The 27,539-nt window shown below is 57.9% G+C and overlaps 1 protein-coding gene across 13 annotated transcripts in view; it reads left to right on the forward strand.

Annotated features, from left to right (window-relative positions):
- ARHGEF10L (Rho guanine nucleotide exchange factor 10 like) overlaps positions 1-27,539 on the forward strand; it is a 159,752-nt gene that overhangs the window by 39,474 nt on the left and 92,739 nt on the right. For 6 of the 13 annotated variants that reach the window (XM_057305143.1, XM_044391492.3, XM_057305144.1 and 3 more), the window contains exons 2-4: positions 12,420-12,499; positions 18,759-18,947; positions 19,756-19,789. In XM_057305143.1, the coding sequence (XP_057161126.1) occupies positions 12,463-12,499; positions 18,759-18,947; positions 19,756-19,789 (260 nt within the window). In that variant the 5' untranslated portion in view covers positions 12,420-12,462. Of the gene's footprint in view, positions 1-2,117; positions 2,261-11,941; positions 12,157-12,419; positions 12,500-18,758; positions 18,948-19,755; positions 19,790-27,539 lie in introns of those variants that run through there. The other 7 variants (XM_057305146.1, XM_057305149.1, XM_044391491.3 and 4 more) reach the window with 6 other exon arrangements.

Here is a 27,539-nt window from a genome sequence, read left to right on the forward strand (position 1 = left end):
GAAAAGCAGCAGGAGGCGGGTGGAGGCTTTAGGGAGAGCTTCTGTGGCTGCGTGTCAGCCTCAGGGTCAGGTGGGCTGCTGGCTCTCCGGGAGCACGTCACCGGGCACCCTTTGCCTTTTGGGGGGGGGTTGCTGCACGGTCAGACACTGCGGGAGAGGCTGCCCCCCCTGGAGCCTTGCTGTCACTGACCTCAGCTCTACCCGGGGCACCATCCTTGTTGGCCAGGTCTGCTGTCCAGGTAGAAGGAGGTCCTTGTGCATTAATTCACTCCACAAACATTTCTTGAGCACCTACTGTGTTCCAGCCTCTCAGCGAGGCTCTTTGTGGGCACCGTTATTTCATTTAATCCTTATAACAACCCCATGTGGTGGGGATTCTTGTGGTTCTCCTGCCGAAGAGGGGGCCAGGGACCAGAGCAGTGGCATCAATCTTATTGTCACAGCGAGGAAGCCGAGAGTCAGGACCCAACTAGGTTTGATCTCAGAGGTCATGCTTCTCAAAACAATACCTGGGGCACGATGGTGGCAAAAGGGGGCACCTGAGGACCCCCACCTGCCACCACAGGGCCAGAGACTGCTTTAGAGCGGGGCCAGCCCTGAGTACCGCGGGGCCCCCCATTTCTCACTGGGCAGGCGGCCGCCTCTCTGGGAGTGGGACAGAGGTGGGGGGGGCTCACAGCTCAGGGCACCCCACGTGGTTCCAGTGCTAAGGGCAGGAGCAGTGCGAGAAGGGAGTTTGGGAATTCTTTGTAGGCCAGGCCGGGGGCTGCATCGGAGTTAGCTGTTCCGAAGAGCCCTGTTACTGCATCGGTGAGCACTGGTTTGGAACTTGTTCGAGTTGGTAATGAAGGGGGACCGGTGGTTGGAACCAGCTCTCTGTTTGGGTCAGCGTCCCCGGTCCGACTCCAGCCCAGGACAGCGGGATTCAGGGCAAAGCCGTTTCGTGGTTGACACCACCCTCCAGTCTCCCTGCCCCCCACACGCCCAGTCCAGTGTCTCTGCTGCCTTCCCACAGCCCCAGGCAGTGACCCCTCCCAGGTGTGCAGTTAAACGCGAGGGGGTGGGCTGGACCCCCTGGCCTGCTGAGGGAGAGGACAGCCTGCCATAGGGGCAAGACCCAGACGCACCTCGGGTCTGATCATGGAGCTTCTGGACTTCGGACAAATCTCTCTACGTCTCTGAGCCTCAGTTTCCTCATCTGTAAAATGGGGCTGATCCCGCCCCCTCGTGGGATGACCGCCCCCCCCTCCCGTGGGGCTGGCAGGAAGACATGAATTTCTGACGCTCCCTCGCAGGTGGGGAGAACAGAGAGCAGCTGGAAGACGCACTTCTTGCTGGGGGAAGGCGGTGCATCGCTATGGGGGGGGTGGTTTGGACTGAAGTGCTGGTTGCTTTGAGAGCTCAGCCAGAACTGTGCTGGGCCCTGCGGCGAAGGCCTCTGGGTCCCCTGGGACATGTGCCGGGCTTGCATTTCAGGAGGGCCTCCGAGGCTGCCTGGCCAGCTCGCCGTGCCTTGGTTGGGTGGGCTGAGTATTTTTAGCTCTAAGTTTGCGAAGGTTTTTTTTTTGTCCAGACCTCTCTTGTGGGACAACATACAGTGCCCTTCCTGAGAGAGACAGAGCTTGGGCCTGAAGAAAGGGGCTGGAGCCAGACTGGACCCTAGTGGGTTTTGAAATGAGGCCTCCTCTGCTCTCTGGCCTGCTAGCCTGCACAGTGGAGACGCTGGGCCTCGCCTCCACGTTCACAGCTGGAAACTGCCTGCCCTTCCTTGGAAAGCTGAGTGTGTGCCCGGGTCTCTCACCTGCCTGCGTGGGGAAGGCCTGTGTGTGCACCTGCCCGCCAGAGTGGCCGACGGGGGCGGCCTTTGGGGCTCCGAGGTCCTGTCCCCTCTCTTGGCCACATGCTTCTGACTCATCAGAACAAGAACGTAGGCTTTTTGGGAGTGAGTTTTTAAAAATAGTCCAAGTCCTTCCTCCAGCCCTGCCCCACCCTCTCTGATCACACCCTGGCGTTGGCCCCAGACCTCTTCCCACACTGGTTTTGGGGAACCGCCTCTTGCCCAGCTTGGCAGTGGATCTGTTTGCGAAGCTCTCCTGGGAGGAGCTGTCCTGGCCACAGGCTGATTTCAGAGAGGAGGAGCCACAGTCCTAGGAGTGGGGGCCCTACGGGCCTTGGCCGCCTTCTCCCTGCCCCTGATGGTGGTGGTGGGACGGAGCCCGGGGCCGGCGTGGGACCAGGGATCCCTTCCTTCGTTCAGCAGGTGTGTGTTGAGGTGTGCTGTGTGCCGTTCCAGGGCCGTGGAGAGAGCGTGAACAAAATGCTAAGGCTCCCGCCTTTGTCGCGTGCACATTCTAGGAGGAGGAAACTGATAGAAACAACTGAAACGTCCACATGTTCGGAGGCGTTAAATGCTCTGAAGACAGGGCAGTGGCGTGATGGGGATGTGTGTGTACTATTTCAGAGAGGATGGATGGGGAAGGCCTGTCTTTGAGCAGAGCTCTGAAGCAGGTGACAGAGCCATCCAGGCGTGTGTTTGGGGAAAGAGCATTCTAGGCAGAGGAACGGCAAGTGCAAAGGCCCTGAGGTCGGGGCACGCGTGGGTGTTTGAGGAGCTGCACGACAGTCATTGTGACTGGGGTAGGGTAAGCTATGTGGGGAGAGGTAGGATCTGCAGTCTGGGAGGTAGTGGGGGGGGGCACACCATGTAGAGCCTTATAGGGCAAAGAGAGGATCCTGGCTTCCACTCTGAATGGGGTAGGAAAGCACTGGAGGGTTTGAGCAGAGGCATCGCGGGCGGCTGTGTAGAGAACAAAGTATGTGCGGTGAGGGGTGAAAGTGGAAACGAGACTGGTCAGGGGCTATTTTAATGGTCCAGATGAGAGATGGGGATGGTTTGGCCAGGGTGACAGCAGGGAGGTGGTGAGAAGTGGTCAGAGTCTGGACCGGTTTAGAAGGTAGTGCCAACAAGGCTTGCTGAGGGATGGGATGTGGGGGTGAGAGAGAGGGGGCGTCAAGGTGAGGCGGAGGCCTGAGCCCCAGCCCCTGGCAGGCTGGTGCGTCCATCAGGTGAGCTGGGAGGCTGGGAGGAGTCGGGGAGGGGTTGCGAGTTGGTGTGGATGTTGACGTCAGGGTGCCCGGCCAATTACGGCGCGGACACGCTGAGCAGGCATGAGGGGAGAAGCCTGGATGGAGTTCAAGGAAGGTGAGGCCGGAGGTGTCACTGCACAGAGGGTGTCCAAAACCACGGAACAGGCGAGGTTGCACCCAGGGAGGCATCTTCGAATCAGGTCGGAGTCCTGAGCCCGGGATTGGCCCACTGGTCCTGTGGGAGGAAAGGGGGTGGGGTGGGAGCCGTCCCAGAGGGAGGGGAGCAGACAGAGGGTGGCAGGAAGGGAGGGATGGGGCCCAGGCACACCCACTGGTTTGGGCATCTCGGAGCAGTGGGCGCAGACACCCCCCACATAGATAGCTCAGCACAGAATGGGGGGGTGTCCTGGACAGGGGGCACGGGCGATGTTTGCACAAGGGGAGCAGGGGAATCTGGTGGTGGCTTGAGCTGATGTGGGATTGGTGTGGTTTTGGATATTGGATCCTTAAGAAGAGCAGTCATATGCCATCTTTATGTTGGCAGGGAATGATCGAGGAGAGAGCAGCCGAGGTGTCTCTTGGCTGCCTCACCTTCTCCCCAGAAAGACAGCCCCCTCCTCGCATGCTCCTCCCGCTCCCAGCCCCCAGGCTTCTCCCATTCTGGCATTAACTCAGAGTCCAGGGTCCTTCCTGTTGTCTATGTGGGGGTCCACGTGTCTAAGGGGGAGGGCGCCGGGGTTTCCCCATCTGAAGGCCCACGGGCTGAAGAGCTATGGGTCTCTGAGCCCCTGGGGTGGGAAGCAGGAGGCACTCGGCCCGTATGGGGCAATGCTGGAGTCCATCTCCCCGACTGAACCCCGAATTCTCTGCTTATGGAAGCCAGTCCATACAGCCCCGGGGGAGGGGGGCAGCACGCAGGCCCCAACAGAGAGGGGATGCTTGCTGGGTGCAGTGGGGAGCCCAGGGTGCCTCCCTCAGCTCCAGCCCCCAGAGCCCTGAGAGAGGGTGAGGGCGGCGGGCCAGGGTGGCCGGCGTGGAGGGGGCCGTGGCAGTCGGTCAGCTTCCATCTGCGACATCTGGGGGGCACAGTGCTGAGTGTCCTGGCCGCTGCCTGTTGTGCAGTAATGAGCCGTGCCTTCTGGTAGGTTCCTGCCCATGCCAGGCAGTGCTCCTTTCCTTATTCATCCCTCCTCACCCGAGATACCTCCCTCCCCCTAGTGCAGACACAGCTAGGCAGGTCCTAGCAAGTAGTGGAGCCAGGATTGGAATACGGTTTGACCCCAGAAGCCCTGCCCTAGGCTCTGATCTGGAAGGAACGTGGGCCCAGAGTCCATGGGGCTCCTGGTCAGCAGCCCGCAGTTCCATGCTCCTGGAGGGTCCTGGGGGGTCTCACTGTCCTGAGGCCACTCAGGGACCTTGGGTGCTCCTGGGACAGCTACTTGATCCTGGGCATCTGGGGGTGAAGCAGTCAGGCCTCAGCCCCCCTCTCCTCGAGGCTTTAGGTCAGCTTGCTGAGTGGCTGGGAGCCACCCTGGCAATCCTGGCCCCTGCCCTTGGCATCACTTGCGTGCCGGGGTGGGTGGCTGGGACGTGCCTCTTGCCCGCTCTCCCTCACCCCTGCTTTCATCGGCAGGCTTAGCCGCCTTCCTGGGGAGGTGCCCTTGCCTGGAAGGCCCAGCTCTTTTGGCCTCTCTGCCCCTGCCTGGGCTTTTCCTGCAGCCTGGACGTTCCACCCGTCCCCTCCGTCAGCTCTGCCGAGTTGCATGGAGTCAGACACACCTTCCTCTCCTGGTCCTGCCTTGTGCTTCTGGGGACTTGAGGCAAACGCGTTGCCAGTCTGAGCCTCAGCTTCCCACGTCTGAAAGGGAGGGAAGGAAGCTCACCTGTCAGGTTTGGTTCCATCATGGAAATGCCCTGTTGCTAGAATGAGCGGGCCGGAGCCACACTGGCGCTAAGTTGCCTGAGAGGGGGGCTTCCGGGGAAACCGAGGCTCGGAAGGGTGAAGGGGTGGCACAAAGTTGATGCTGCCCCCTTCTGGCCTCCAGATTGTAGGCCATGGGACCCCATCACGTGGAACACCCAGGACATGGCTGAGGGTCTAGGACCCCCCAGGGGTGAGGGCAGGACAGTTCAGCCCATGGTAGGAGGCTTTGCCCCTGGCCCTTCAGCCCTGAGGCTCTTGCCTGGGCTGGGTCATGCAGACAGAGCAGTTAATGCGCTGGGGGCTGTGAGGGGGGAGGGGACTGAGGACCCGTCTGGGGCAGCCCTATTTATATAGGTGGTCCAGCAGCTTCTCCAGGCCGGCTCTGGTTTCCCAGGCAACAGCCCCCAGGGATCCCCCCTGGAGAGGTGCCAAGTGGGTGGGCTCTTCTGCCCAGAGGCCTCCTCCTAGAGGCTGCTCCCCACCTGTCCTGCCTAGGGATCATTGAGCAGGGGCACACCTAGGAAGTCAATGGGGGAAGAAGGTTAGGGGGTGGGGACGCCTACTCTGGGCTGGGACAGAGCCTCCATTGTCTGAGGCTTCAGCCTTTGACCAAGCCTCACCCCTGCCTGGAGGATGCTCCTCTTGGCGCCCTCCTCCCCCTTCCTGCTAGGGAAGCCCATTGAGTGGCCTGGAGTCTCGTGGGTGGGGGAGCTGGCCTCCTTGTCCCTCTGGCATTTGGAGGCTGGGGAGGGGCAGGAAAGAAGCTCCCCCCACTCACCCATGCACTCACCCACCACTTGTTACCAGGGTCCTGCCCTAGCTCTCCCCGCTCACAGCCCAGGGCCTCCCCACCCAGGCGCTGCGTGGCCTGGGGAACGTCCCTCAGTCTCCGCCTCATCGGTTGGGGGAATTAAATTAACGAAATGAAACTGTCCAGCACTCTTGGTGCACGGCCGTGGAGTGGCACCAGGAGATGTCAGCTGTCATTTTGAAGACCATCATTTCGTGACCTCAAGCGTGATGAGGGTCACAAAGGACAGGGCCGGTAGTCTGGTGGGCGGTCAGTCTGGACTCAGTGGGGCAGTCTGCAGAATGGGACGACGGTCCTCAAAGAGCAGCAGGAACTCTGGGCAGGGAGCTAGCATGTATTAAGACCCCACCAGCGTGGTCAGATGTCATTTCAATTTACACCCGCACAGGACAGCTGAGGACAGGAGGCACAGAGAGGGAATAGCTGCCTGCGGTCTAGCCTGTCTCTCTCCCAGGCTCTGGATTCTGGCTGTGCGCCTCCTGCTATAGCTCCGTGGTGTTTCCTTGGGGGAGGTGCCCTTTCTCTCCAGGATTGCATCCGGAGGCTCCAGCAGGTGGCCCCTTGCACGGAGGGCAGAGCTGTAGGCATCCTGACGCCCTGCACACAGTACACCTGTCCTTCTTCCCACCAGGTGCACAGCCCACAGCTTGCATCCCCCCCCCCGCCCCCTGCCCCCCCTGCCTCTCCCCACCCCCCACCGGGCTCTGGTCTTTTTGGACAGGGCAGAGGATACCTGAGGGGGCTGGGGTTCCCACCTGGGCGAGGCCCCTCTTTCCATGCAGCAGGAAGCCCACACCCACAGCTCCCCCAGGCCCAGGGACACAGCGAGTAGGTCCCAGGCAGGGGAAGCTTCTCCGATTCTAGGCTTAACTCAGTGCCGTTCAGCGGCTGTCGTCCTGTGTGTGGGCTGGTGCTCCTGGCACGGAGATGAAAGGAAGTTATAATCCACTGGCGGGGAGGGCGGGCTGTTATAATAGGGGCTGTACATGCCCCAGAATCACTGTGCCCTTTGAAAATAGACTTTCCCTGGCTGCATCCCTGAGCTGTCAGAGTCATGGGCTTGGAACACATGTATTTTTTTTTTTTTTTAAGCTTCACAGCTAGCTTTGGGAACCACTTCATGAAATGGGTCTGGGGAGGAGAAACTGGGTCTGGGTTTTGAAGGTTAAGTAGGAGTTTGCCTGCTGGTTGTGGGCAGGAGTTCTACATGGAGGGAATAAACAGCCTGAGCAAAAGGCCCAGGAATATAAAACAGGTTGGCAAGGTCCTGGGCCTGAAGAGCCTTCATGAGGGCTGGGGCAGCGTTTTTAGTAGCTGCTGAACTCTGAGAGAGGGCAGTGGAAAGGGGGGAGGGGCGAGTCACTGAGGGCCTTGCTTGGATCCTAGACTTCATTCTGGAGGCCACAAGGAAGGGTCTGAGGGTGTGTGTGTTGTGTAAGGGTCACTGTGACTGCAGGGGGTTGGGGGCAGGTCAGCCAAGGGTCTGTCTGACAAAAGGCCAAAAGCCACAGAAAAACTCTGGGAGGGCCCAGTTGCTCGGAGGAGCCCTGGTTCTGACCAGCCCAAGCACCGGCTCTTGCTCCCCTGTCCCGCACATTTCTCCTGGCTTCCAGGGGACGCACACAGGTGCCACTGAGACCAGGTTTGAGATGGGTGCGTGGGCCAGAACCTATTTCTTGTGTGTCTCCATCTCCAACCAAGGCTGTGTGGCAGTCACCTTTCCTGTAGCAAGGCTGCCTGACTTGGATAGGCCAACACCTGCCGCTTGCCCAGCTTCTGGGACTGAATTTCTGCCTGTCTGGACCCCTGCCCACCGTCCCCTCTCCCACTGGCCTCTCTCTCCAGAGGCCAGCCCTCCCCGTGCCAACTCCAGCAGCCTCCCTGACTTTCAGGAGCCCTCCAGGGCTAGTTCTCCAGGCCCCATCCTGGAAAGCGGGCTGGGACCACTCCATTGATTGGGAGTGAGAGATGGCTCTGAGTGGGGTGAGCCAGGGAGGAGGGGCAGGTGCAGGCTGGTGGAGGGTTTCCTACTGGGCCTCTGGGCTGGATGGACCTTGAACTCTAGAGGGAGGAGGAACTGATAAGCTTTTTGATTAAATTAGAGCCGGGAAGACACCTGCTCTAGTGAGCAGGGCTGCTGAGGGTGGAGGGAGGTGCTCACGCTGGCCTCTCTGAGCAAGCTGGGTGGTCCAGGTCACTGAGCTTACCCCACTGGGGCCCACCCTGCAGCCCGGGAGCTGGGACTCCTCCCTGGCTCCTCTCTATCTCACCCTGCCTGAATGTGGCCGAAAAGCACAGCCTCCCCCTAGCCATTCTGCCCAGTGTAGCTGGAAAGAGCACTGTTGCGGGGGTCGGCCTGCCCGTCCAGTCTTGGCAGTTGTTTTCAAAGAGCTGGCCCCCAAGAGAAAAGTCATCTATGTCCCTGCTGCCCGAGCTCAGCCCAGCGAACGTCACGGAGATAGCAGTGGCCAGTGTTCACCGAGAGCGTCCTCCGTGTGAAATACCTCGTTGCATTGGCACAGGACCTCTGCGTGGCAGGTGCTCGGGAGGGAGGTGTCAGCTCTGCTGCCAGGAAGTGTTAGAGCTGGGATCGGAACTCAGATCTAGCAACAGATCCCACCCTTTTACCTGCTGCCCTTAGGTGTTGGCCTCTCCGTGGCTCGGCTTCCGCCCCTGAAAAGCCAGAGCAGAGCCGTGTTCAGCGTAAAGGCTTCCTGGTTCTGACCCGCTGTGAGGTTTTTGCCTTAATGTTCTTTTTTAAAAAATGGGAGCAGTTATTTTTGTTGTCCCTTCTTATAATGCCCACCTGAGCCCAACACCGTTACTATCTGTGGGGGTTTCCTTCCAGGCCTTTTCCTCTGTGCACTTTTCTAGCACAATCCGAACCGCTTCTGCACTCTGCTGACCACCTTCGGTTTTCCACTGGCTCGCCTTCACCAGCCGGATGGCCTCTTTTGCCAGAGACTGTCATGGCAGGAAGGTTCTGGAGCCCTTTTCAGAGAGAGGCTTGGTTCCGGAGCATCAGAACACCTTTCTTCTGGCTCAGGCTCCCCCCCTTGAGAGCTCCCAGACCATGCATAGCTCAAGGAAGCCTTAAAAAAAAAATCAATAAAAAGTAAGAAATAGCCAAGTGACTCCACCTGTTTGCTTAAACACATTCCCTCCCATGACCTGGCTCCTAGCTTGTAGCAAACTGGGACACAGTCTACACAGGAGCTCTCAGGCCCATTTCACAGAGGGGAAGCCCGAGGCTGTGGTCATGCTGATTGCAGAGACAGAGCCCAGCCCGCAGGCAGATCCGCCTGCCCCAGGTGGCTTTCCCCAGATCCCCATAGTGTGAAGTCCCTCCGTGAGCCCCCCCAGGGGCCCTTCCACTCCTGGGGTATGGAATCCAGACACAAGGTCCCGATTGCTGACTCCCATTTTGGTGCTGATGGAGCCTCCCAGCATTGTGTGATTGGTCTCAGGTGTGTTGCTGGGAGCCCCATGGGGCAGTAGTGGGACCCCCTTTGTACAGATGAGGACACTCATGAGGCTCAGCTCGCCTGCTGGTGGAGATGAGTCCCTGGCTCCCAAGGCGGAGCTGTGCTCAGCGCAGCCTGTGTTACGAGTGTTAATGACAGCCGTATACCAGCGTGACCTGGGGACCCTTCCAAGAGCTTTACACGTGTTTGCTCTTAATTGTCTTGATAACCTGCAGAAGTGCTACTTTTATTTTATTTTATTTTATTTTATTTTATTTTATTTTATTTTATTTTATTTTATTTTATGGCGAGAGAGAAGGAGCAGGGGGTGGGGCAGAGAGAGGGAGAGAGAGAATCTTAAGCAGATTCCATGTCCAGTGCAGAGCCTGACATGGGGCTCTATCTCACAACCCTGTGATCATGACATGAGCCAAAATCAAAATCAAGAGTCAGACGCTTAACTGACTGAGCCACTTAGGTGCCCGAGGTATCAACTTTTTAGTCCCCACTTTGCAGACGAGTAAACTGAGGCCCAGAGATGGGGGCTAGTCCAAGGTGTCACAGCTCCTCCGTGGTGGGACCCATGTGCTGTCGGGTAGCCTGAATGTTTTCCTACATCTTGTGCCGTGAGGGTCTCTCGTGGCAGCGATGGTTGCCCTGAGAGACCCCTGCTCCCTCCCCTGCATCCTTCTGAGGCTAGGGGCATGTGTGTACAAATGGTGGCCACAGGGCTATGGGTGTGCAGGGGGCTTGCAGCTCTGTATTCTTGCCTGGGGACCTCACTGCCCCCGATTAGCCTGTAGCAGACGCCTCCAGATTCCAGCCCCAGAGTCCAGAGAGGCGGTGTGGTTAAAGGAGGGAGAGGAGGGTTTGGGGCCAAGGCCCGCTCTGGGACCTCAGGCAGATTCCCTACTTCTCTGTGCCTTGGTTTCCTCATCTGTAAATGCAATAAGGCAGATAAAGCTTTGGGCTCCATGAATGCTGGTGTCTCTCTTCCTTCCTGGGGAAAGCCTCGGGCTTGGAGCAGAGAGTGGGAATCAACCCTGAAGGGTGAGGAAAAAGGAGAGGACAGCTTTCTGGCCTGGAGGGAAAGGATCCCGGGTTTCTGCATCATCAAAAAATTGTATTTGAGCAGCAGTTTGCATACGGGCTGGGGCTAGGCACCTCCCTTTTCCCTCCTGTAAAATGGGCGTCCGTCTCCCGGCTCCTTCCTAAGTGGAGCCCCAGGGAGGAGGGCCCCACATGAGGAAGGCTGTATGGCTGTTGTTGGATCTTTCGACTTGCAAGGAAATTTGCAGATATTTTAGTTTGTTTCCCAAAGCCCTTTGCTGAAGATCAAATTTTTGTCTTGACAGTTTTGAGTGTGGGACTATGAGGCACGGCCACCTACTTAGTGGAAAGTAATTTGCATTCAACCGACATGAAAATTGCAGTCCTCCTCTTTGACCCCGTCGATCCACTTCTGGGCACATGCCCTACAGGCTCACGTATCCATTTGCTCAAGGCCCTGTGTACGGAGGATGTTAGTTGCTGCCTTGTTCATAATGCCAAAACCCCGGGGACACCTCAGGGTCCAGTGGTAGAGATTACATCAATTATGGTATTTCCAAAAAAAAAAAAAAAAAAAAAAAAAAATCCACACACTGCGCAGGCATTCAGAAGAGTGAGGCTGACGTCTATGTCCTGGTGTGAAATGATCTCCAAGTTTCTAAAGCTTAAAAAAGGCAGGTCTAGCCCAGCAGGTGCAGTGTGCTCCCCCCGCCCCACCCCCCACCTCCGTGTGAAACAAGACACGTATACGGGTACCGGGATAAGCAGGCACACTCATGGAACGTTCAGGACTCCCAAGGACCTAGTGAAGGCAGTCACTTCGGGCGATTGGGGTGGACTGTGCAACCTTATGTCTGGGTTTTGAGAGGCCCTGGAGCGTGGTTACCTAATGAGCGTGGCCCCCGGGGCCTACGGCCTGGGTTCAAACCCCAGCTCCGCCGCTTAGTAGACGTGTGATCTTGGGCAACTTATTTAACCACTCTGGGCCTCATTTTCTCATAGTTTGGATTAATAGCTGTTAATATTTGTTAAGTGCTGAGAATAGCATCTGAGACATAGTAGGCACTATGGGAATGTTTGCTGTTGTTAATTAATTGCCATTTACATGCATTCTATGTTTATTTAGGAAGCCAGTTATAAAATAAAGGCTTTGGGATTGGAGAGGAAAGCAGACACGCAGCATTTGTGGCAGGGGCTGATTGGACTGGAGGGCTCATGCTTTCCCTCCAGGACTGATTCTCCCCTCCACAGAAAGGTCTGGAAGGACAGCCCCTAGCTCAGGATCAGGGGTGCCAGTACAGAGCGGGGAGAGCCCGTTCCCTCACTGCTTGGACTTCAGGCAAAGTTGGCCGCAGGCCCTGGGAATCCCAGTGGAGCCACCACTTTGAGGCCCGGGAAAACTGTGCTCTCAGCTCCGAGCTTTTGGGATTCTGCCCCTATCTCTGGCCATCTGCCTCTCTGCATCCGTTTACTTCCCTTATACCCATGTGCCAAGGCCAGTGGCCCCTCGCCAGCTGGCCAACGCTGTGGGGCAGGATGGGGAGAGACAAAGAGAGTGAATGGCCTTTAACTGGGCTGCAGGCGGGGCTGGTGTGAGGGGCTGGACTCCAGGGAGCTGTGGCCACTGGACGGCTGGGACGAGGAAGAGTCCGGCCACGTCCGTGACAGTTCAGGCGTGATCCAGCTTCTGGAGCACAGAGGCCGCAGCAGGATCCTGCCTCTGGGGCTGGAGTTCACCTGAAAGCCAGAAAGGAGGAAGGGGATTGTCTAGCTGGCCCCACCAGGGTTCCCAGGGGCTCTGGGCACTGAGCAAAAGTAAGGTCTGTGGTGGCACGGGTTTACTGGGAAGATGGGGTTATAGCTCTGTGGTTGCTGGTTTTCTGGGTTAATGATTTATGGTGGGTGGGGGCTGGGCCCTTTCTGGCACCTTCCTGTGCTCGGGAAGCTGCTAGGGAAGGAATGGGAGAGCTGGTGGGCTGGAGTGCACAGGTCGTGAGCCAATGACCCCTCTCTGCTTGTTGAAACTTTGCCCTTGAACACCATCTAATTAGATTTCTGGCCTCTTTTTTTTTTTTTCCCACAGGCGAGCAGCTGGGACGGTGCTGGTTTGAGCTGGACCTTGTCTGATGGCTTCCTCCAATCCTTCTCCACAGGCTGCCATAGGTACCGTACCCCAGGCTTCCTGCTCGTCCCTCCTCCAGACGGGCCACTAGCTTGGGGGCAGGCTGATCCTGGGTATGAATCCTGCTCACCGGCTCTGGGTGGTTAGCTGTGTGCCCTCGGGCAAATGACCTCATTCCTCTGCTTCAATTTCCTTGTCTGCAACATGGATCATAATCTCCTTCTCATGGGGTAGGCTCCGGACGAGGGGGTGATTCTTTACCTAAGACCCCCTGGAGATTTTAAACTTTTTTTCTTTAAAGATTTTATTTATTTGAGAGAGAGAGAGAGAGTGAGCACGCACAAGCTGGGTGGGGGTGCCAGGGGAGGCAGAGGGAGAAGCAGGCTTCCGGCCAAGCAGGAAGCCCCATGCAGGACTCGATCCCAGGACCCCGAGATCATGACCTGAGCCGAAGGCAGATACTTAACCAACTAAGCCACCCAGGGCCCCTGGAGATTTTAAACTTTTAAGACCACAACCCATAGACATGACAACAGGAGTGCTGTGTGCTTGGGGGTGACGCTTGTGAATTAAGGGTGGTGAGGTTGAGGGGAAGGGCCTGGGCTGTCCACCTCCATCTGCCAGCTGGGTCATCTGGCAGTGGCAGGGTGGCCAGAGTTATCGGGGAAAAAAAGGAAGATGATGAGGAAAACCCACAGGTACGCTGAAACATTATTGGTTGTTAATCCGAAATTCAGTGTGATGTCCTGTCGTTTATCTGGCAATAACCCCGGCAGTAGAGCCTCGGGCACCGTAGGTGAAATCCGGGCTCCCCCCCTGGAGGAGGTGGACCCCCGTCACCCACTGGGCCCCCCTTCCTGTCTTGTGATCCATCCTCTGGGGGAGGCAGAGAGCAGAGAGGTCGCGAGTGAGGGCTTTTTCACCAGCCCAGCCCTGCCACCGACACTGTGTGCTTAGTTGAGTGACCTGGTGTCTCTGTGGCTCAGCCTCATCACCCATAAACACGGGGACAGTCATGACACCCTCTCGGGTGCTGTTGCAAGGTTTAAGTATATGGAAAGCGCTGGCGTGTGGTAATCAATCACTCAATGAATGGGAGCTCTTATCGCTGTGGGGTGTGCTGTGCTCTGAGCCCTGGGCAGAGAGCAAGGAGGGGGTCCCTTCCTCCCTGAGCTCTCGTGGTCTTCTCCGAAGGGTGGGGGACACGCATAGTGAAGCCCCCTTCACTGTGCACGGTGGCTTCTCGGGTCTCCGGCCTCCTGGGCTCGCTGGGGTTGGCTCTCCCAGGGCTGGGGTGTGGTCAGGAACATCAAAGGCCCATGTGGCCAGCTCTTGTCTGGCCACCTGTCCAGATGGGTGGGAAGGGCTCAGTTCAGCTCTCAATTATCCAGGGAGGGGCTTCCTGATTTTTCTTCTGATAAGGAGCAGTGTCTGGTTACCTGGGTCTCAGGAGCACAGGAACAGGGCTGCGGGGGACGAGGGCATCTCCTGAGGCATGACTGTGGCTTGGGTCCCCCTATGCTCCCTGCTCTGTCTCCTGCTGCCATGGGCATTTTGCACCCTTTCTCCTATTCACCAAAAAGTAAGAACAAAATGACTTAATGATTACAGCAATTCGGTTCCATTCGACAAACATTTGACATGTGTTGTTCTAGTGGTATCTGATATCGCTGGCTAGTATCATGGGGTCGAAACAGGCTCTCTGCCATTTGCTGATTGTTTGAGAGCTTCCTGTTGTCTTACCAAATAAAATTCAAATTCCCCCAAACACCTCTTCCCAATCCTATAGCCACCAGCTTCCTTGCTCACGTCTTTGGCTCCTCTGGGTCCCAGGCTCCGTGTTCTCCACTCCTGCTGTGGCTGCAGCCTGTGGTACCAGCTCTGCTGGGAGGCTGTCAGACCCTTATTCACCCTGTGAGGCTCTGTGCAGGGGCGGCCCTGTGCCCGAGGCTGAGCTCCCAGCTGTCACTGGGCATGGCTCAGGCTGGGGGTTCGAGGCTCATCTCTTGCCATATTTGCCTGCCTCACCGGCAGTGAGTTCCTTGACACTTGTCTTACTCCTCTTTGAACCTCCTGGCCCCGGGGCTGCTGGGAATAGTCCCCTGGATGCAGGCATGACCATGACCGTATGATCGATGTCCCTGGATACAGCCCGTGGCCGGTTGCTCTGTGGGCCAGGCCTGTGACTGGGAAGGCCGGCACATCTCCCCCAGGGCCCAGGGCTGGGCTCTGACTCAAGGCAGTAATCATAATAATCATAAGCATAGCAGAGATAATGGTAATGATGTTGTGGCCCTGACAATGAGCAGGACCGGTACCAGCAGTGAGCACGGGCCTCACACCAGGCGCTTTCGTCTGTGGGTTCATTCGGCCCTCCCGTCCAGTGTCCCGGCCTCCCGAGAGCTGATCGCTGTTCTTGTCCTTGTGATAGGTCAGGAAGCTACAGCCTGGGGGATACAGTGACCCCGTGTTCATACAGTCAGCATCTAGGAGAGCTGGGGTTGGAGCCTGGTGGTCTGACTGTGACGCCCCGGTCACCACCTGATACTGGCCAGGGGCACTGTTCCCACTGCAACTCAGGCGGATTCAAGTGGGATGGGCCAAGGGCATGGAGGCCTCCCCAGGCTCAGGGTGGGTCTATATCTGGTAGCCCGAAAATAGTGGGCGGGAACTTTGTAGTCATTCATTCCAGCATTTTTAAACTTTTATTTTTCTTTATTTTTTTTTTAAAGATTTATTTGAGAGAGAGAGAGAGCACGCACACGCACGTGAGGGTGCTCGCTGTGGGGGGGCAGAGGGAGAGGGAGAGAAGCAGACTCCCTGCTGACCCAGGGCTCGATCCCAGGACCTCGAGATCACGACCTGAGCCGAAACCAAGAGTCGGATGCTCCACCGACTGAGCCACCCAGGCGCCCCAGTATTTTTAAACTTTTAAAACCACAACCCATAGGGGTGCCTGGGTGGTTCGGTTGGTTAAGCGTCTGCCTTCAGCTCAGGTCATGATCCCAGGGTCCTGGGATCGAGCCCCGCATCGGGCTCCCTGCTCAGTGAGGAGTCTGCTTCTCCCTCTGACTGCTGCTCCCCTTGCTTGTGCTCTCTCTATGTCAGATGGATGAATGAAATCTTTAAAAATAAAAAAGGCCACCGTCCACAGCCCTGAGAACAGGAGTGTGTGTGTGTCCAGCAGATACTGTGTGTCTGCCGTGTGCCGAGCACTGTAGCAGATGCTGGGGACGTAACAGTGAGCAAAACAGACTAGAATCCCTCACGAGCTCACGTTCTAGTCAGGACACCGTAAAATGCATAAAAGCATCGAACATCACTGCTGACGAGGACCGTAGAGAAAAGTAGCAGACAAGGCCATCGGGGAGTCCCAGGGGGTCTCTGTGGGCTGTTTTGGGCATGGCAGCCTCATCTGGAGACGACCAAGATTAAAGACCTGGAGGAGGTGAGAGCAGGAGAAGATACCTGGGGAAGAACATTCTGGATCCCAAGATGGCAAGTGCAAAGGTCCTGAGGCTAGAGCACGTCTGGCACATTCATGGTGCCTCAGGGAGACCAGTGTGGGTGCAGAGGAGCGAACGAGGGGAGAGCGGTAGAAGATTCTACACCCCCTGTATGTGTGTGGATATGTATGTGCAAACTGAAACAGAACTGTCAAAACCATATCAAAAGTAATACCAAATGTGACTTTATTAATATTATAATAAAATATTTAAAAATATCTCAAGCAATTCATAAATGAAACAGAATGCCGCCTGGGGAACCCCCTGATTGATTTTGTGACCCACCAGTGGGTTGAGAACTGTCATTTGAAAACCATTAATCCAGCTTCCAACTCAACCCCTGGATTTCCTTTATTAATTCATCATCTCAGAGCCAAGTGTCCAAGGGCTCAGCTAACTTCCGAAGGCAGCAGGGCTCAGGGGAGAATGTAGGAATGGAATGAAGACAGAACGGGTTCAGAGCCGGCTCCCCTCTTACCTGCCGTATGACAGTGGGTGCGTCACTTTGCTGCTTGACTCTCTGTGGTTTCGTCGCATCCAGTGGGGATGGTCGTGAGGCTTACCCCAGGAGCTGCATGGGGGCACATTTCAGGTTCTCAACCAGGGTTTGTGTCTCTTACCTGGGGAAGGAGCTTCTGCCACCGGCCACATCACTGCCCAGAGGAGTCCAACCCTGTCGATGTTGGCCTGAGCTGTCCCCAAAGCTCCCAGGAGGGGAGGGGAGCCCCCACCTCAGAGGCCCCCATCTGGTGGGGAGGGAGGCTAAGCTCTGGGCTTCAGCTGCACTCCAGCAGCTGGGGAAGGGGCTTTGTGAATTTGAGACATTTGCACCTAGAATGTTCTGCTCTGCAAACGCCCAGGTCATTGTGCGGGAGGGATTGGATTTTTCTAGTCCAAGGGACTCCTAGAATTGGATATGCCCATCCGTCCTTCTGCTGTTCCATCCAGCCGTCTGTCTGCTCCATCCGCCTTCCTGCCTGCCTACGCGCCCTTCCCCCTCTGAGCACCTGTTGGGGCTGAGTCCACAGACAAGGGCTAGGCAGTCCTGTCTTCAAGGATCCCGGCTGGGAGGGGCTGTACGTACAACAGGTGTTATTGTGTAATGCGCCCACACGCCAGACACTCAGCCAAGGGCTACAGCTACCCTGGCGGTTCCCAGGTAGGGGTGATTTTGTCCCCCAGGGGACATTGAGCAAGGTCTGGAGACATTTGTGATTGTCACAACTGGAGGGTAGTACCCGCTTCTAACGGGTAGAGGCCAGGGATGCTACCGTACGTCCTGCCGTGCCCCCACCACCAAGGCCCTGGGGCCCCAGAGTCAACAGTGGCGGGGTGGAGAAGCCCTGACCTACTTCCCAGGTCACGTTCACCTCGGCCTTATGGGGTGGGTGCTGTTTTTATTCTCCCGTTTATGGAGGGAGAAACCAAGCGACCAAGAGGCGAAGAGACTTGCGCAGAACCACACAGCTGGTAGGGGGCTCAGGCAGGGCCAAAGTGCATATGCTGCACACCCTGGTGTGAGCTATACAGCAGGGCTGCCGAGGACAGCCGAGGAGGGATGGTCAGCTTTGCAGACTTTTTTTTTTTTTCCTAAGATTTTATTTATTTATTTGAGAGAAAGAGAGTGCACGAGCATGAGCAAACATGAGTGGGGAGGAGAGGAGAGGAGGGGCAGGGGGAGAGGAGATGGGGGGCAGGGGGACAAGCAGACTCTCTGTTGAACAGGGAGCCCAAAGCGGGGCTTGATCCCAGGACCCTGGCATCATGACCTGAGCCAAAGGCAGACACTTAACCCACTGAGCCCCCTGGGTGCCCCAGCTTTGGAGACTTTTAAAACCAGGCCATGTGCCCCTTTGGTTTTGGAGGGGGTTGGCACGGACTAGGGGGACAGCATAGTGAACCCCTGAAGTTCTGTCCAGACCCAGGTTTGAGGAAGGAAGTCCTCCAGGGAAGAAGACCAGGGAGCTCAGCTTGGTGAAGTGGGTGAAGAGGTGAAGGCCTGTAAGCTCTTTAGGAGAGAAATCCATTCCTTTTCTTGTTTAACAGAAGTTGCTGAGTTTCTACCATGGGCCAGGTCATGACCTGTCCCCTTAAAGGGGACAGTAAAAACGACTCTTAGGGATCTGAGATCGGCCCGGGGAATACAAAAACGAGCACAAAACACATCTTTGCAGGTTATACAGGGATAGACTAGAAAACAAGGGGCTAAGACAGAGGGGGGCCGTGGCGGGGGCGGGGCTCTGCTTCACTTGCTCTTTAATGGGCGGCAGGAGGGCATGGCCGTGAAGGGGATCTGGGGGTGCAGGCTCCTCGCCCTGCCCCAGCAGGTCCCGCAAGCTGGTTTCCTTCGGGCTCCAAACACCCAGGCGGCTGTGTTTTATGCGGCTGTGCCGTGTGCTGGACAAGCGTGTGTGCTCACTCACACGTGGGAGAAGCACACAGGCACACACACAAGGAACGGCGGACAAAGGTGTGTGCCCACACGCACACGCGCTGATGCAGCTGCTTACAAAGCGGGGAATTAGGAAACAACACGGAGGTACAGCCAAGTGCAGCCTCGCGCCCGTCCTTTGCTCCCACCTCTCTGTCCACTGCTCACCTGCTTACAGCCCTCACCAACCACCGGGGTCACCTCTTGAGCACAGGGGGCCAGCTGGCCCCGGGCAGGGCTCTCCTCGAGTCCCTGGGAACTGCCCTCATGGCGTCGCTCAGGCCCGCAGCAGCCCCCCCGCGGTGGCCGTCTCCCTTGACCAAACCCCAGGCCCAGCTGCAGCTAACTCCTCCCCCCTTGCAGGAGATCAGCTGGTTCCGGGAGGCCCCGGCCCCTCCCCCGAGGCAGAGGACGACCCTGGAGAGGCTTTTGAGTTTGATGACAGTGACGATGACGAGGACACCAGCACTGGCCTGGGTGTCCCAGGCGTTGCTCCAGACAAGGACATCGACGACGCCCCACTGATCCACTTGGACTCCGCCCCCATCACTGGTAAGGTGTTTTTGGGAGCCTTGGGTCCTCCCATTTCCGGGCCTCTGGGGCTACAGAGAGCGGAGAGCCTGGGGGAAGCTCCAGGCTCCCAGGGATGCCTCCCAGCCTCTCCACTGTCCCCAGAAGCAGGAAGGGAAGAACCATTGAGAAGTTGCATTCCGTGGCTTCCCTTGGGAACCAGAGATTCCAAGCATTCCTGCAGCATCTGGTGCACTTTGACACATCGGTCAGTCGTGGAAGTGGTTGGCCCCGGCTTGGGCTTTGGACACAGTCGCTGCCCAGGGCTTGCATGTTCGAAGCCCCTCTTCCCCAGCAGCTTCTCCCAGGGAGTCACACCAGCCAGAGAAGCCAGCTCCCAGAGGTCCCGGTGGCCCTAGGGGTGGGAGTGCCCTGATAAGGCGGTGTTAAATGGCAGCTTCTGGGCTCTTGTGTTGTGTCATCTGGGAGAGACTGGGGACCGGCCTAGCAGGAACTTCCTGCAGGCTTGGGGACAAGGGGCTCCTTGAGGAGCTGGGGGTGGGGGGCAGGCCCAGAGCAGGCAGGGCGGCTGGTTCTGGTTGGAGTTGGGACGTGGGCCACGGTGGTGGGAGTGGAGGTGATGCAAGTAGGACAGGTAGGGAAGCTTAATGACAGTGCAGTGGGGGGGGTGGGTGGGAGGGGAAGGGAGGCAGGAACCCAGCAGGCACTCAGGTTGGTCCAAGCCCCGTCTCTGGCACCCCAGGGAGGCTGGGAAAGGGGGCGGGGATGGACCAAGTCCATAGGGACCAGCCTCAGGCCTGACAGGCTCTCCTCTGCTCTCTTCCCACAGATCCAGACCCGGCAGCCTCACCACCCCAGACACAGTAAGTGAGCCTTGTTCCTTTGCTTTGGTGGTTGGAGAAAGAGGAGACACTGGGCAGGAGGTGTGGGGAAGGGTGGTGCTGTGCCCAGGACTGCTCGGACTTGGCTAAGGATCTGTCAGCCATTCCCCTCTGTGGCCTCCCAAGCCAGCTCGGAGGTGGGCTGCACGTCTGGGGCTTGGGGGCCATAAAAGCAGAGGCCTCTCAGGGTTTTGTTCCCTGTTGCTTGCTGCCTGGCTTTGGGGACCTGAGTACTTAGAGGGTCCTCCTCTAAGGGAATCCTTAGTGGTGGATCTAGGCGCCGGGGTCCGGGCTTTAAATCCTGGTCACCCTGGCAGGGGGAGGGGTCTTCCTTTGTCTGCTGGTGTGCAGAGCCAGGGGGCCTGATTCTCAGGCCGGTGTCACCCAGCTGGAGAGCTCGGAGATGCAGCTTCCTGCCCTGGGCCCCTGGAGCCAAGGCAGTTCTGGACTCAAGGGCAGGAATCCCTGTATTTGCCATCTAGAGTGGGTGGGCCCTGGGAGCATTTCTGCCCGGCCAGAGGTAGGGGATCTGCCTCTCCTCCCTGGCTGGGGACCTGAAATGAATCAGCGGCCTTGCACCTGTGCGGGGAGTTCTCATCTCCCAGGGGTTAGAGTCCTCCAGGGTGGGCCAGAAGCTAGCCAGAAACTCAGTCTAGTGGGGGCTGCAGACACAGGAGAGTGGCCCAGAGAAGAATGCCCAGGGAACTGGGACACCGATGGGAGGGGGCCCAGGAGGAGAGCTCAGGGAGAGGGAAGCTTTGGGGAGGAGTGTTTATTAGAGGAAGCTACTGGTAGAGGCAGGGGGTTGGGCAGGGGAGTGGGTTGTGAGCAAGGGCACCACTAGCCTCAAGGCCACTCTCCTGGAGAACCCTGTTGCCCACTCAGGGTCAGAATCTCGGCAGCCCGGCCCATCCCTGCCTGCCTTCTCCCTGTGAGTCCTGGAGGCCAGACTGGGTGTCTGGCTGGTGCAGTGCTGAGGTAGTGACCGGTGGCCCTGAGAGCTGGAGCCACATAACATGTTGCTATCGTCAGCCTGCTGGTCAGTAGCTCAGAGAGCGTTTCCGGGAGACGGGCCCAGTGTCTGCCTTGAACCCATTGCCCACTTACCTGTCCTCGAATTGGCCCTGGGGCAGCCCCAGCCACCTCGAACACCATCTCCTGGCTGTACCAGGGTGTGAGCACTGGAGGTCCAAATCCCCGTCTAGCTCCCTAGCTGGGAGGCTTTGGCCTGCCTGGGAACCTCTCTGAGCCCCAGTTTCCCTGTCTGTATGATGGAAGTAATACCCATCTAGGAGCATCGTGTGGAATAGGAGATGCTGGTCGAAGGACGTACCAGATATGCACCCTGTGTTCACTTCTACTCCACCTCCTATCTCAACTGGGTGTTTCCAGCGATGGGGCGGGAGGGACAGAGACTGTGCTCAGAGCCTTAGCCTCTTGGGCTAGGCCTGGGTTGCTGGGTGAGTCTCCCCAACACCTGGCTTGAATAAATGTCACTTTTGAGTTCCCTTACTGGGCCAGTACAGGATCCTGGCAGGAGTCCTCAGGGGCCTCCCTCCTCCCCTTAGTTTCACAGATGCAGAGATTGGGAGCAGGACTTGTCCAAGGCCACGCGGTGAGACGCTGGCAGCCTCGGACTCCTCGTCCAGTGCTCTCTGTGTGCTCCCAGCTGCACCCTCCCTTCCAGATCTCTGTTTACTTCCCTGCGTGGTGATTTTCCATTTTCCACTCTGGAGTCCTCTGGGAGAAGAATCCATTCAGATCACCATCCTTCTCCTTGTTATCCAAGAGAAGGGGGAAAAAAAATTTGCTTTCCTTTTTTTTTTTTTAAGACTTTCCTAAAGCAAACACTGCTTTGCAAAAGCAAATCACCCAGTGGAGGACATTTCACCAACTCTCCTTGCATTTCCTCCATGGCCGCAGCCTGGAGGTTTGGAAATGGCCCTGGGCTTTGCCTGGCTGCCTACCTGGCCTCTGGGGGTCTCCTAATGACACAGTTTGAATAACTGCCCAGATCCTGGCAGAGCTGCAGCCCCCGGGGGACCTCACCCCCCTCAGGGCACCGGCCCACAGCTAGGGAGGGAAGCGGGGCCAGTCCGCAGCCCCACGTCCCCGCCGGTGAGCTGCCAGGCAGGAGCGTGGTGGGGAAGTGAGGGCTGGAGTCTGGGTCCCGGGACACCTGGGAACTTGGGCTCCGAGCCATATGGAGCTGGCTTTGTCTTTCTCTGCGTTGGCTGTGCATCTTTGAGCAAGTGGCTTCCTGTCCTGAGCCTCACTTCTGATCGCTAACAGGGGGCTAGTCAGTCTCCTTTCTCACAGGACTTGCTAAGGCGCGTGTAAGTTCGTATTTACCCCGCGCCCCATCTGGCTGGCCTGCGCTGGCTGCTCCAGGTGTATTTGCTGTTGTTAATGGGGGTCCCGGTTTAGATGTGGTGTTAGAGGGAGCTGGTTGGGCTCCGTACCCGGAGAGTCAGACAGGCCCAGGTCTGACCTGGCTCCCCGGGCCGGCTACCCCACCTCTTCGAGTCTGCCCAGGGAAGGGAATCATCCCTGCGGGGCTGGCGGTCACGGGGCCCACTGAGGCTGACGGGCGGTCCAGGTCCCTTGGCAGGGGCGTTGGGTCCGTGTCTGACTTTGAGGCCTGTGGACTTTGCGGTCCCTGTACCTGCTTGGCTGGGGGAGGCAGCCAGGCTGCTGTGGGGCCAACAGAGCCGCTGGCGTTGCTGGGCGCATCTGTGCCGAGGCCCCAGGGGCGATCTGAGGGTCAGGCCGCCCTGCTTAACCATCCAAGGGGTGAGAATAGCTGGGGGTCTCGTCCGTCCTTGCTGCTGGGCGAGAGCAACCTGCTCGGCTTTGGTGTTATTTTCTTTTCCTTGAGACACATCTGCTGCCAGGGAACAACAACAACGGCAAAAATAATAGTAATGAGAATGGTTGTGTTTACCATGTCCCCGGGGCTACGTGCGCAGTCCCACTGATGCCTCCCGCTGCAGGAAGTAGACACTGCCCTTCCCCGTGGCACAGGTGGGGAAGCTGAGGCTCAGGGAAGCTAGGTGGCCAGGGTTACACACAGAGAGTGGGCGTTCATTCAACACAGGGGCTGGGACCTGGGCCCCTCTGCCCGGGGGTTGGGTGTTTATCACTGCGCTGCCCTCCAGGGTTGTGCTTGGGACTCCAGGTCCGGACCCAGAACCTCAGACTTTGGCTCTGGTGGGGGTGTGGCCGGCTGCATACGGACGATCTGACTGTGTGTGTTTATTGGGGTGAGCATTTTGCCTGCTAAGAGATGTAACTTTGCCCTGGTTCTTAGGAGAGTAGTTGACAAACAGTCGGTTCCAGAGACCCCGCCTGGGGAGCCGAGCAGAGTGGCCTCAGTGTGTGATTCTGGGGGAGCCCCTTCCCTTAAAATGGGAGCAGAGCACAAGCAGCCCCCTCCCCCCTGGTGTGGAGATGTCCCCCCCAACCCCCCCGGCCCCCCCGCAGGCTGGCTCCCTGGAGTGCAGGTGTTTAGGGTGGGGGAGTGGGGACTTATGTTTGCTGCTGGGTCCTCACGGCTTAGGACAGGGCCTCGGGGGAGTACTGAAGGCATCCTGTTGCATGAATGACAGGCACTGGAAGACAGACGGCCGAGTGGGGTCCGAAAGGCAACTTTCAGTGTCTCCATGAAGAGGAGGAGAAGGAGGAACGGGGTGGAAATGGGGCCTCGGAACCTGGGCTCTGACTCGGCCCCAATGGGCGCTGGGCCGGAGGCTGGTGGGAGGCAGGCTCGGAGAGGCGGGGTGGCCTGTCCCGCCGATGCTGGCGGTGCTAGGGAGCTAAGTACGCGGTGCTCATGATCTCTCCCAGCACCGCAGCCCCAGGAGATGGGGTGATGGGTCTTGCCCACTTTTTCGAAGAGGAACCGAGGCTGGCATTGCAGTGGCTTAGCCGAGAACTTGTGGGGCTGGGGCGTGGCCGTCTGCAGGAGCCTGGGGGGTTGGCCGTGCCTGGTGAACTTCGAAGCGCATGCGCTCAAGCCCCTGAGCGCTTGCTGGGGGCATCTGGCTGAAGCAGCAGCCCAAAGCACCAGTGGTTGCTGGAACAAGGGCGTGTGGGTCGCTGGCTTCCTGTGTTTTCCCTGGACTCAGGCCCGTGCCTCTTCCCTCTGAGGGCACCGGCCCCCTCTGGAGTTGTTTGCTTTTCCTGCCCGGTTTTGCTGCCACCCCCATAGGGCCCCCTGCGGCCTTAGTATTTCCTGCTGGGTCAGGCTTCTGGCTCCTGTCCGGGCCGCAGGGATTCTTATTGGCTCCCGGGAGGTACCTGTCCTGCCCTGTCCTGGGTATCCACACGAGATGGACTGGTCAGTCTCTCGCCTGGGCCTGGACTCTGGGGAAGCAGTTGGGCAGCCGGATTCCTGGAAGTACCAGGAAGCCCCGTCCTCTCTGGACACATTAGGTGTTGGGAGGCCAGGCCCAGCTCAGGGAAGCAGCATTCAAACAGAATGGAAACAGGGCTCTGGAGGGCCTGTGGCTTCTGAGGCCCATGGGTGTGGGGAGCATGGGGGTCTTGGGAGGGACAGCTGGACAGAGCTGGAGTCTCCCCAGCCCAGAGGAACTTCTCCCTGGCAAAGTCAGTCACTGGGTTGTTACTCAGGGCTTTCCAGATTGCTGAGCCCCAGCGTGGAGTTGTTTGCAACCCCAGGCTTGCCCTTAATTTCACCATTTCTGAAAATCCGGAGCATTTCTGGCCTCCTGTGTCCTGTCCTGAGGGGTCCACGTGGGACCCGCGGCCTGGCAGAGATCAACTCCCCCCAGTGGATTCCTTCATGAGAGGGTTATGGGAACCAGGCCCCTTTAACACTAGAGACCTCTCTCTCTGGTTCCTTGCTAGTCCCCAAATTGGAAAAGCTGCATTTTTTTGTTTTTGTTTTTCTTTTCCTCTCCACCTCTGGTTATGAGGGGTTTCCACATCTGAACTGTGGCCTTTGGATCGCAGTATAAAAGGACCAGCACAAAAATACCCAGTATAAAAGCCACACAGTCTCTCCTGAGAAAGGTACCCATGTGCGCATTTGTTGCATTGAGTGCCCCGGTCAGGAATCTCGTGACGTCCAGCCCTGGATCTCCGCCGCCATAGAACGCGGCCTTATCCACGTGGAAAAGGGATTTGGCAGATATAAGTTAAGGATCTGAGATGGGGAGATTCTCCTGGATTCTCCAGGTGGGCCCAGTGAAATCACAAGGGTCCTTATGAGACAGGCAGGAGGGCCCAAGTCAGAGAGAGATCGAAAGATGCCACGCTGAAGGCTTTGAAGACGGAGGAGGGGCCGTAAGCCAAGGGATGCAGGCTGCTCCCAGAGGCTGGAAAAAGCGAAGGGAACGGATTCTCCCCAGCACCCCCAGAAGAGCAGAGCCCTGCTAACACCTTGCTTTTACCCTAGTGAAACCCATTTTAGACGTCTGACCTCTACAACCGTAGATAACACCTCTGTGTTGTGATTTCTCACAGCAGCAGTGAGGAGACTAACACAGCTGGAAAGACGGCATTATTACGGATCCCACTGTGCAGACCCAGAGGGGTGCAGCCCCTGGTCCAGGGCTGGTGGCACCCGAGCTCACAGCCAGAGGGCAGGGCTCCGTTTGCCCTCCCCCTGCAGCCCTCCCAGCCCACACAGGATGGTGCTGGGGCTGCCCTTGGCCGGTATTCCACTGGCTGGCTGGCTGGCTGGCTGGCTGGGAGTCCCCTGCCCTTCACCTCCGTCCTCCATTGTTCCATCCTACACACCTTTACGGAGTGCCTCTGATGCGCCAGGTCCCTCAGTGACCCAGCAGACAGTCCCTGCCTTGGGGGAGGGGCGCCGCCACTCTGTGCCAGGCTGTGTCATTTTCGTGGGCCTGGCCCAGTTCTACAAGTTCCACCTGCCTTACCTCGTTCATCCTCGTGACACAGAGGCGGGCACTATGATAATGCCCACTTCACGGATGCAGAACCGGGTCAGAGGGAACGTGGCATCAGCCTCGTCACAGAGCTGAGGTGAGGCAGAGCCGGGGCTGAAGCCAGTCGGCTCGGCTCCCAGAACCGGTGTTTAACCCGTGGAGGGCGGTCTGCGGCACGGGTCTGGTGGATCCCACCCGCCCTACACCTGAGCTCTGAGACCCAGGACGGGCGGGCTGCCTTATCTGCCTAACCCTCCCCTTCCTCCCTGTAAAGTGGGACAGCGGACCAGCTGCGGAAGCCTTCGGGAGAGGAAATGAGACCCAGGGATCCGGTGCCCGGCCAGAGAGCTGCTCTCTGTCGCTGTCCCCAAAGGGTGCTCGTGTGTCTGGAGTCGACCCCAGGGCGTGCGGGACCCACGCCGGCCAGCGCGCTGCCTAATGTTTCCAGAGATTTGTGTTCTTCTTTTCCTTTCTTACAATAGGCACACATGTTTATTGTAGAAAAATTAGTACAGAAGATGACAGACTAACTCGAGCTTTAATCCCACGGCCGTGTGTCCCTGTCCGGCTTCTGGGCTGTGCAGGTCTGCAAGAATACACCGTGTTTTGTTTTGTTTTGTTTTTTTAATAGAATTGTGGTTTTATCGCATGTGCTGTTTCATGGCTCGTTTTCTGCCCTCATTGCAGATCGTGAGCAGTTTCCTGTGAGAACCCGTGTTCTTGTTCATCGCCCCACATGACTCTTGATAAGTTACTGCTGGGGGTGCGAGCCCAGGGCCCTCCAGATGTCAGGGAGGCACGCGCACCCTGGAGCAATAGGCCAGACGCGGGGTCCGCGTGGGCATCCGCGTTTGTGTGTCCAGAGGGTGTCCCCTGGGGGCCTTGATGCTCTCTCTGCAGTGAGGACTATACAGTGGATAGCAAGTTGGGGGGCCCTCCCCAGACTTGCCCTGGCGTCTCCTCACTACCCATTCAGGAAGTGGGTTAGTGACCACGTAGGGGCTGGCACAGGACACACGGACTGGGTCCCGGCACCCTTCTGTAGGAGAGGGACGGTGGTTCTGCGGCTGTAAGGAGGTGCATGCGTGCAGGCTGGGGGCGCTGCAGTGTGAGCAGGGATGGAGGGGAAGGGTGGGGAGGGAGGTAGCATACCAGGAGTGTGTATCAAGAGCCAGACCCTCTGCTAAGTATTTCGGGTGCTTTCTTGGTTTCCTCTTTACCAGCACCCTGGGAGGGAGGCCTTGTTGCCCCGTTTCACAGATCAGTTATCTCGTTCATCCTCACCGCAGGGAGCAGAAGCGGTTATTCGCCCCACGCCACAGCAGCTGTCCTGGCATGCAGAGCCAAGTGGCAGAGCTGTGCTTTTGTCCCCTGTCGGCCCCGGAGCAAAGCCTTCTTCACCCCTCAATCCCATGAGCCTGGTTCTCGACCCTGGCCGCACAGGGGAGGCAGTGAGGAATTTAGAAACACTGGTGCCTGGCCTCCCGACCACCGGCTCAGAATTTCGGGGCAGAGACCCTGGCCGGTACCTGCGAGGAGCTTCCCGGGTGACGGCAGACGCAGCTGCTTTGAGCCATCTGACCAGGCGATCTCTAAGGCCCTTCCAGCTTTCACGTGTTACATAAGCTGGAAAGTGGCCAGGGTTCAAAAGACATCTGGCAGTGGGGTTCATCTGGGTTTCATATTTTTGTCTTTCTTGTGTGTCTCTTGGATGTAGGGATAGTGGCGGATTTCTGGAGGGGTGACGCTCTGAGTAGGACCGTCTTGGGCAAGCCCCGCTGTCCAGGCGTGATTCCGGTCCTTTCTCTTTCCCAAAG

Source organism: Ursus arctos, unplaced genomic scaffold, assembly GCF_023065955.2.
Source record: "Ursus arctos isolate Adak ecotype North America unplaced genomic scaffold, UrsArc2.0 scaffold_32, whole genome shotgun sequence".
Classification (NCBI taxonomy): domain Eukaryota; kingdom Metazoa; phylum Chordata; class Mammalia; order Carnivora; family Ursidae; genus Ursus; species Ursus arctos.